The 10,861-nt window shown below is 40.5% G+C and overlaps 1 protein-coding gene across 1 annotated transcript in view; it reads left to right on the top strand.

Annotated features, from left to right (window-relative positions):
• Positions 1–10,861, top strand: part of TENM2 (teneurin transmembrane protein 2) — a 618,318-nt gene that overhangs the window by 595,814 nt on the left and 11,643 nt on the right. The window contains exon 26 of the mRNA XM_015407305.1: positions 8,642–8,938. Within this exon, the coding sequence (XP_015262791.1) occupies positions 8,642–8,938 (297 nt within the window). The remainder of the gene's footprint in view (positions 1–8,641; positions 8,939–10,861) is intronic.

The following is a 10,861-nucleotide window of genomic DNA, read 5'->3' on the forward strand; positions in this document are numbered from 1 at the left end:
AGGCCTAGAGTTGCCAACCTCCAAATGGGACCTGGAGACCCCCCAGAATTACAACTGGACTCTAGACAGCAGAGGTATATCTCCCTGGAGAAAACGGCTGCTTTGGAGGGTGATCTCTGTGGCATTATGCCCAGCTGAGACCTCTCCCTTCCCAAACCCAGCCCTCCTTAGAGTCTACTACAAAATCTCTAGAAATCCCCCAGCCTGGCACTGGCAACTCTTGTGAGGCCTGGCCACCCCCCCCCAACATTCTAATCTCTCACAGTTGATGCCTGAAGCAGATCCCTGCAGAGGCCATTTCAAAAGGTTTTGGGGGGAATTCAGCCGTCCCTGAAGGGATTTTCTTAGTTTTTGGATTTTTCTACAAACCCAGGAAGTCTACTATGTAGGAAAAGCTGTTGGGGGAGAGTGAGCCCCCTGTTGGTGGAAATAAGTATCCGCACAGGGGGGAAAACCTCTGGCTAATAGAATAAGGATATACCGGAGAATACTTGCCTGGCTTTTCCCCAAATCCAAAAAAGTTATATATATATATATGTTGAAAGAAACACAGTTAACCTTCCCTGAAACATAGTTTCCTTCCCTGAAAACTATGGGTAAGGCAGGGAACTAATGTTTAAAAAGACAGCTATTAAAATTAAAGTTAAATATAACTTCTTTAAAACTTCATCATCTGTTGTTTGTTGTTAATATATATATATATATATGTTGAAAGAAACACAGTTAACCTTCCCTGAAACATAGTTTCCTTCCCTGAAAACTATGGGTAAGGCAGGGAACTAATGTTTAAAAAGACAGCTATTAAAATTAAAGTTAAATATAACTTCTTTAAAACTTCATCATCTGTTGTTTGTTGTTAATAACACTAATTTGCATGGTAATTTTTGGTTTCCTTTTGCATAAGAAGTTTCAGTTGAGCCCACAGGGCTTCATCAAGAGGCCCATACTCCTCAGCATGATGAAAAGAATGTACCAACTGTCACCTTCCTTCTCACACACATACAAAATGTATGGCACAGGCAGCTTTTGTTGTGTTCTCTTGTGGGGACGACTGAAATCTAGAATAAGAAACAGGAGAAGAAAGAATTTCTTTACTTGGATTAATTTTTAAAAGCGACTTCCTTAGTCTTGAGAAAGACTGCTTGGCAGTATCTGAAACTTCTCTGGGAAATTCTGCATGAATAGTATTTTTTATGACTTATTCACTGAGGAGATGAAAACTGTGGTAAAGAGCAATCTACTTCATTAAGCGGGAAAAATCAGAGTGAGGAAAATAAATTATAATTAAAAATTATTTCCTTCCAAACACTGAGTTCTGTTATTTTAAAAAATTGCTTTCTGTGTAACTGAATTCCTGCAGAGTGGGCTAGGGTGGGAATTGGGCTCACCCTTGCTGTGAAAATAATTCAGAATAACTTTCATGCCCTCAAGAAAGGCTTGGGGTCTATTTCCATATTGTTTGATGTGCTGTTTAAATTTGGATGAGAGAAAATGTTGCTTAATCAAAGCAACTGTAAAATATAAGCTGAAGAACAAATTCCCAGGAACTGATGAATACTTCTTAAGTAGTCAGTGCTGTCAAAAGCTATCTAATTTAAAGACTTCTACTTTATTAATGGTGCATTCACAATTAAATTGCTTAAGAAGCTTTATTAGATTACAGTGTTGGCCTGGATTCTTTAGTCCATCTCCAGTGAATGCAGTTATTTATTTATTTTTTCATATTAAAGCCTTTATTGTAGAACATGTTATGTTTATGGTTCCAATGTATCCTTGCCCTTGCTTTTAAAAGGGCCTAAAGGCACTAACTCCTTACATTCTCTGTTTGTTGTATGACGTTCAAAGAGCTGTATCTGAAGAAAGTGATGGCTGTTTATGAAAGGGGGAAGAAACTGGCATCCATGTGATATCGATGCTAATGACTAGGGTCCAGTTCAGAGATTATAGCTGCTATGCGAAAACTGCTGGAAATGCTTTGACATGTTGGTGGCTCCTTTATGGAGGCCATAATGTTGGAAAGCTGTTTACCACATGGATCACACTATTCACATCCAGAATGTCCACCTGCTGCTGTGGTCTCATTTCCCTCCCTCTCTTTCGCTCTCGCTCTCTTTGACTGGGCATATTCCTGGAAATTGCTGGAAAGGGCATGCAGACTCTTGCCATCGTACCAACACACTGGGTGCGTTCAGACGGGGGATTTACAACGGTTAGGGTGCCGGTTCCAACCGGTGTACTTACGGGCGTTCAGACGGTGAACATCTGCCTCCCGTCCCTAACCGTTGTAAATCCTTTTAAACCGTTGCACTCTGCCACTAGGTCCAAAGTGGTGGTAAACAGAGTGCAACGATGGCTTCCGATGAACCCTTCCGTCTGATCGCTCTCCTCCGTTGCACAGCCACTTCCGTCGGAAGCCTGAGGCTTCCGGCTTTCCCCGGCCATTTTTTTTAAAAAAAACTAAGCGATAAGCGCTCAGGCAAAGCTTCGCCCTGAGCGTTGTTTTTTTTTTTTTTAAGCCCTTACTTTACCGTCCCGGAGGAGTCCGGTACTACAGGGAGGCCAGGTTGGGCTTTAAACTTTAAAGGTAAGTGCTTACCTTTAAAGTTTAAATGTAAGGGGGGGTTGAGCATGCACAAAAAATCGCCATTCTCTGAATGGCTGCCTGTGCGCATGCTCAAACTGCTTTAAAAAAAAAAATTCCGACGCCCGCAGCGTGTGAGCGGGCGTCCAACGGAGGGATTCGCAAAATGGAGGTAAGTGTGATCGCGTTTATGCCGGCAGAAACGCCCCGTCTGAACGCACCCACTGTGTAATAAAGAGTGCTAAATGTTAAGACTCTGCTATACCTATTATTTCCATGGCAAATGTAATATTCTGAGACCCTATACTCTGAGTTGTTTTCCTAACATACGTTCCACTACCGAGACTGGTTTGGAGACATCCGGTTGACCAGCAGTCCAGTAGAAAATGAGAGGTTTGTTTCATAATTGATTTCAAACTGGTGGTCTTCTCTTTGAATTGAAATCAAAATAGCTTTCAAAATACTAACAAATAATGAAGTCGTACCCCAGTTAATGAAGGACTGATGTACAGTTCATTGCCTTCCTTCTGCACACTGACAGTTGATTGCACTAGTTCACTGCCATTGCTGATTCTTTTTTTTTCTTTTTTTTTGAAACTCCCAAGAGGGTAATTTTATTTTTTCATAAGACTACATAACTACAACAGAAAATAAAAGGAGGGACTACAACTAGGGATAAAGAAAAGATACCCACACTAACTAAAAACCCAAGAGTAGGAGATCATATCCGTGTTAAACTCTATGTAAGTAATAAACGTGTTAGTATAACAATATACTTGTAAGTTCTTTTTTACTACTGCTTCAATGTTAGTGAGTTAGTTATTTTGAGAACACTTCCTGAGCATCTTTTTTACTTCAAAGGGCCATTTCCAGAGTCCTTCTGCCCTTACTTCGGTTTTCTCTCTCTAAAATCATACACAGTTTTACTTGCTCCCACTTCACCCACAGAGTCCTCATCCATTCCAGAGGTGGCAGAGTCACTTGTCTTTAAGTTCTTCACCTGACCCCAGCTGCCGTCTCAGGAATTCCTTCGCTTTAAAAGTGGAGTCAATCTTCTCTCTTTTATCGTTGATTTTAAAGATGACACATTCAGGGATTGGCCACCGATACTGAATTCCATTTGTTTGAAGAAATGAGATTAGGTCCTTGTAGCTCTTCCTCTTTTGATGAATTTCAAATGGGATATCTTTTAAAGTCTTAACAATTATATTCCCAAATTTCAGTGGATTGGCCGAAGTTGCCTTTAATATAGCATCTCTGGTCTGTCTTCTTGCAAATCTGACCACAATCTCCCCAGTCAGGCTATTTTTTTTTAATGTAATTGGAGTATGCCCAATAGGCAGCCTCCATATCTTTGACTATTTCATCCACTGGTAAGCCTGTTACTGGAGCAATAATCACACCCAGAGTCTTCTTCAAATCTTCTTTTTCATTTTCAGGCACTCCCTGAAATCTGAGAGTCATGTTAGCTTTCTCCATTTGCAGCTGTAGCAAACGGTTTTCCTGCAGTTTTTGTTTTGATTCCACATCTGTCACTCTTTTTTCATCTTCTTGTTTGCGGTGTCCATCTCTGTGATTTTCTCAGTTGCATGCTCCACTTTCTTCTCTGTCTCTGCCAGCTGGCGCTGCTGCAGAGCAAAGTTTTGGTTTAGCGTGGCCAGTTGCTGGTTAATACCACCGAGTTGCTCCAAAACCATCTTCAGCATATCTGCTAACATCTTCATGACGTCTTCTCCCTCTTTCGGTCTTGGACTCTGACTGCCTTTCGGTTTCAACTTCCCTCGTTGATCCACCCACCAGAACCCCTGTTGATTCCATATAGCACCTACTCGAAGCTCTTAATATGTATTACCAGACAGAGCTAATGCCATATGAAAATTCTGGTGGATCCAAAGTAACAGATTCCATTGGAAGATGGAGTTACAAGTTAGAACCTGTAAGATTTAAGTTGAATTTGTCTTTTAGGTTTGTTGTGAGATAAATAAGAGGTTCTAGGACTGCTCCTTAAGCATTTATCTTTTCAGTTCTATTTCCAAATGTTGTGCCATCTTGTACTATTTGTCAGGTTCCCTCTCTCCTTATCCATGGGACAGATTTTCCTTGTCCATATGCCCTTTGCTATATGGAGTCCCACATCATTTTGAATATCTAAGATGTCCTATTTGACCTTCAAAGATTCTCTTTTTTTAAAAAAAAATGGGGTGATACTTATATCTCAAGGCAATATTTTCAGATCTGGTTCTGTCTGAAGAAGAAAATTATGCTTCTTTTAGTTTTTCCTCTTGGATTTAGTTCCTCTCCAGCCTTGTTGCCTGGCAAGGTATAACTATGGTTAGTTCTAGTTAGGGTTACCAAACCCAGGTTGGGAAACTGCTGGTGATCTGTAGGTGGAGTCTGGGGAGGGCAGGGTTTGGAGAGAGAAGGAACCTCAACAGATTATAATCCCCTAGAGTCCACCCTCTGAAGCTGCCATTTTCTCCAGGGGAACTCTGGTGCCTGGAGATTAGTTGCAATTCCAGATTTCCAGGCCCCACCTGGAGGCTGGCAAACCTAACTCTGAATCCTTACTGGATCAGAAATTCATGCACAGTGCAATCCTATGCAAAATTGCTCTTGCCTAAACCCCTTTATTTCAGTGGGTTTAGACCGCAGTAACTCTGCATAGGATTGCACCATTCAATTTTTCTTTGCTTACTTCTTTAACCTTGTGCCAATGGAACTTTTAGGGCCCAGAAATTAAATAAGAAAAAATTAAAATTAGTAATAATTTATTTTCACACCTTTAGGCCCTTAAAGTACAACTAGATACATGGAATATGAATACATAAATTACAAACCAAAATAAATATACCTATAATTCAGATCAAAAGGTCAGTCACATATTAATTGCCACTGAGATAATTTAACAATTCTCGCTGAAGCTTACTAGCTTATATGAATTTATAATAATTTGCATTCAGACAACACCATTTTGACATACGAATGCAACTTTATTATCTAAATTTTAACTTTACAGCATTTTTAATTGGCAAATTTCTGGATTATTTAATCAACAGACATGTTTCTTAACTCACTTTCAATAGAGAGTAGAGAGAGATGAGTTAATTTTGTTTGTGACATAGTGGAATATAGGTAGTTCCTGATGCAATTTAATTTAGAAAATGACCATTCTCCTTCTACATTTGTGCCAAAAATTGATAAGTAAATTGATAAGTAAATTCTTAATGCAATATATACATTGGGAAAATTTGTAACTAGATTTTTTTTTTCAATTGGTGCAGCAAACAATTTGGTCAGATTTTTCTTTTCAGGCAACTCTAATACACACTTCAACTGTATACCAGCTTTATACCAACACAGTTGTAAAATATAATTTTAAATATTTTAATGGAGGAAGGGACCCATGAAGGAAAAAGTGCCTAGGGCCCATGAAAGTCATAATGCCACCCTGCAAGAAATAACAATCTAAACATTGCCATAAAGGACAGGAGGGGAAGCAGGGAGTAAATATGTTTTTGTTTTGTTTTTTCATTCCAATTACTATTTCTGTCAACCTAATCTTTTTTAAAAAATAATTTTATTATTTTTAACAAACAAAAATGAGAGTAATAATGACAGCATCATATCTCTTAGATCACCTCTTACATATATATCTACATACCAATTTTCCACCATATGATCAATAATTATTTTTGTAAGTCTATGTTTTACCATCAAGATTTTTAGCAATCCTATTCTATGAGTCTAATTATGGATATATCTTTAAGTTACATAATCACAACATTCTCTAACAAAAATAAGTTCTCTCCTGATTAAACATTCTACAATACTCTTCTATAAACTATATAAAGTTATATACCATTTCTATTTGTGCTGGTTTATTTTGTGTTAATTATTTTGACGTCAACAACAATAGATTTTCTAGTCTGCTTCATGTATCAAACCACTTAATACCCTAATGAATTACAATCCTCTGTTATTCTCCTTACCTAAATACCCTTCTCTAACCAAATTTATTCAAATAAGCGTTCACATATATACTCTAGATCACTCCTTTTTTTTTTTTTACTTAATCTCTAATATTTTATATTACCTTCTTTTTATATTGTCTTCTCTTAAAATCTTCCTTAATTTTATTATGGGCAATAATTTTATAAATGCATAAAAATACATCCAATTATAACCAATATTAAGTAATTGCACATGCAGTTTTCCCTAGCCCATCTTACACAAAAACAGAGATTCTCTGAATCAGTCCTATTTTAAAAGCTTTATTCTTTTCTTCTTCTTATAGCTCCTTTTTTTCAATAAGATCATCATTCTATGCCTCTTTTCCTTATAGATGGAGGGGATTTCTTTAAATATTTGCCATCTATATCCAATTTTTAAGGTGGCTGATGTTTCTACAGCTTCTTTTTCATCTTCTCTTTGGAATATAGCTTTGAGGATTCCAAAATTTGACAGTCTTTTAGTAGATGTTCTCACTGTAGATTTGATCGACTTGATTGCAGAATTGTTTTGTGTCTTGCACTTTTGAGTGTTAACAATTCTTTTCTCTGTAGGTTGAGTCAGCTTGGCTATAATATTGTCCTGCATTTTGTATAATTTGGTGCTGGAATTCTCCTTTGTAGGTTAAGTCCACAAGATTATAATGCTGTTCTGCTTCTTGCACTGTTTGAAGTTGCAGTTCCTTTATCTGCGTTGTAGTTTGGCTTATTTTTGCAGCATGTTTATCCATTACTGGTTCCAAAGCTTCTTTAAATGCCAAGGTGACTTCATTCACAATCATACCCCAAAACTCCTCCCAAGACACCTGCAGCTGATTAATTTCTTCGGAGTTCTCTAGGCAGACATCATCTGGCATTTTTCTTTTTGAGTCCTGTCTCTCCATTTTAAAACAGTATCAATAGTCCCAGCACAGTCCACACTCTCTGCTAGTTATTGTCAGTAATCCTTTCAGCACTGACCTTGTGTAGAGCTGTTGGCAGCTAAGGATCTTTCAGCACATGTCAGATGCTTACAACTCCACTAGGAACACTAGACATAATAAACTCCTCCGTTCCCAGCAATGAAGCATGATGTCATAAAAAGTTGCCACAAAGTAACAGAGTCAACTCTAAATAACTCTCTTTATTTATTTTTCCAAAAAAGATTTTAAAATCCTTTTATAGAAGCTCAAACAAGAGTCTCCCTTTGCCTCAGAAAGTATTTCTCTCAGCTTTCTTTGTATAAATCATCCCAGCCACTCCGCAAGGAAGGGGGGGCGTCACCCTCTCTTCCATGTCTCTTTGCATTTTAAAGGGGCTTAAAGAGAATTTCCTCGGCTTCTTCAATTATGCTTTTTCAGGTACTTACGGGGTATTTCTTCATTGATGTCACAAATGAGGCTCAGATTAACTCTCCTGATTCAGAGTGTACACAGCTGGTGCAGTTATGGCTGCCATAACTGTCTTCTTCATTCTTTGCTTCAAGATGATCCAGAGCTTCCACCTGCTTTAGCCACAAATGGGGGGTCTGGGCAGTTATGCTTGCACCAGACCTCCCTCCAGGAGGTCCAGTGGAGCTCGGGATCCCCCAAAAACTCCTCTAAATAGAACAAAGAGCCAGTGGCATCCAGGAGGAATTCCTGGTGCCAACCTGTCACTGCACCGTAGCTCCGCCCACCCTCTTCTGTCAACCTAATCTACCTTTCATGGATGCTACTGTGAAGATAAAATTGAGAAGGAGAGGGCGATGATGTAGGCCACTTTGGGCCCCTATTTGGCAGGAAAGTGTGATATCTAAACAAATAAATAAGTGGTAACTTTGTTGTCCCTTCTGTAGAAAAGAGTTTTCATCCTAATGTGATACACACATGATTTTTGAAAAAGAAATAAAGCCACTGGCTGGAGGAATAAGGCACATGTCATTCTTTAGTGTGATTGAAAATTTTTAAAGAGAGAAATTCTAGGCAAATTTCTTTACTGCAATGAACTCACTAAATGCTTCTTTTTGTACATGCAATAATGCATATCTGAAGTACAAATTATTTACTGAGGTCAGTCTCTTTTATTTGAACAGGTCCATGGTAGGAACTTGCTATCTATTGATTATGACCGAAACATTCGCACAGAAAAAATATACGATGATCACCGGAAATTTACCCTTCGTATTATTTATGATCAGCTTGGCCGCCCTTTTCTCTGGCTACCCAGTAGTGGACTTGCAGCCGTGAATGTGTCTTATTTTGCCAATGGGAGACTGGCTGGACTTCAACGGGGAGCTATGAGTGAAAGAACGGATATTGATAAACAAGGCAGGATTGTTTCCCGGATGTTTGCAGATGGAAAAGTATGGAGTTACACGTACCTGGAAAAAGTAGGTAACTTTTGGTCTGAGCAATAACATTACATACAAGGAAGTGTGTCTATTCTTGAATTAATCTACACATATACCTATGCAAAGGGGGGAAAGGTCAATATTCCAATTATTTGAAATATTTGTTTACTTCTAAATGAATCCACAGAAACACTTGTTTTAGAGTTCAACATTTCTGATCTCCCTATATAATAATTGTCATTTGGGGTGGCACTTTCCAGCTCTCCCATTGGCTGTGCAATGCGCTCCCTCAGCCATTGGCCTGTCAGCCGCCACTCAAGAGTACTCACATGCCATTGGCTGGGTGCTGAGTCTGCTCCTCTTCCTTTAGCCACTGTGCCCTGTAAGAATTACTGGCAAACGGCTTTCTTTCTTGACAAAGATGCTTCTCCTGCTTGCGTCCTGTGTGGGACTTTCCCCTAAGTGGCTGCTGTGAGGAACTCATTGGGGCCACTCATGACTAGGGTTACCAGCTCCAGGTTGGGAAATTCCTGGCTATTCTGTGTCTAAGGAAGCCAGAGTCTGGGGAGAGGAGAGGAGAGGCCTCAGCTGAAAACAATGTCATAGAGGCTACTGTCCAAATCAGTCATTTTCTCCAGGGGGGGAAGAGATCTGTTGTCTGGAGTTCAGTTGTGATACCCAGCAATCTTTAGGCTCCACTTGGAGGTTGGCTACCCTAGGCGTGGCAGTTAGTGCGTCAGAGCAGGGTCTGCCAGACCCAGGTTCTTGCTGTGGAAGCTGTGGTTTTGGACCACTCACAGATTGGCAGTTACCTGTGTGTGTAAGATGGCTGTCATCTGCTGTTGCTTGTTTAAAATGTTCCCCCATAAGGTTTAATTGAGCTTTAGTTCCAGAGAGGGGCCTGCAGGTTTATCACTCACTGGGTTGAATGGGGCTTCCCCATCTGCTGGCCTACAGTTCCCAGCTGCCCCAAGGCCAAAAAGTGTGGGAAAACAGGGACTGTCCCAAGGGGCGGGGCGGCATCAATATAAACTCCAGCCCATCCAGGGAGGAGGCATTCTTCATCCCTGGGAAGCAGCAGAGATTCAGCCACTCCACAGTCAGCTGGACTGGTTTCCCTGCTCTCTTGGGCAAGAGAGAGAGGCTGAAGCAGAGCCAGAGGCCGGTCCAAGGAGAGATCTTATCCTGAGCCCACAACCTCCAGAGGTAGAGAGCATTGTGTGTAGGGACAGAGGATTGCATTTAACCCGTGCTGATTTATGTCCTGTTGGTTCATAGTGTGTGCTTACTCCTACAGTTGTGCCTTATTTATTTAGTGTGCTCCATAATTGTGTAAATAGTTAAATAAATTTTTTTATTTGGGCTAATAATCTGTGTTTTGCTCTGACCACATAGTCTCCCCTGCTCTGCACAATACCAAAGGGAGGGGGGAGCCCAGGGAAGCAAGGAAAGGCCAGACCCTTGGGTTACCAACTTTCCATGGATCCCCCAAAGACTGGGGATTCCATCTCCAAATAGGGAGATTCGGCCAGAGGGGTCTCACTGTCCCTCTAAAAAGGCAGTGACAATCCAGTGAGTGGTGGCACCATTCTTAAGGAGTGATATACTCCCAGAGGACGAGGGTGGGGGGCAAACAGCTGAGTTGTAAACTGGAGCCCATTTTGCCACAGTAGGCAACCATGCTTGGTTCAAGCAAAGGAAGTAAAACCTTTGCAGGCCTTTGTGAGGAACTCATTGGGGCCAGTCCTGACTAGGGTTGCCAGCTCCAGGTAAGGAGATTCCTGGAGATTTTCTGGTAGAGTCTATGGAAACCAGGATTTGGGGAGGGGAGAGGCCTCAGCTGAACAGAATGCCATACAGCCCACCTTCCAAAGCAGTTATTTTCTCTGGGGGGGAGAGCTCTGTTGTCTGGAGTTCAGTTGTGATACCTGGTGATCTTCAGGCTCCACCTGGAGGTTGGCT

Source organism: Gekko japonicus, unplaced genomic scaffold (assembly GCF_001447785.1).
Source record: "Gekko japonicus isolate JY-2015 unplaced genomic scaffold, Gekko_japonicus_V1.1 scaffold189, whole genome shotgun sequence".
Lineage (NCBI taxonomy): Eukaryota > Metazoa > Chordata > Lepidosauria > Squamata > Gekkonidae > Gekko > Gekko japonicus.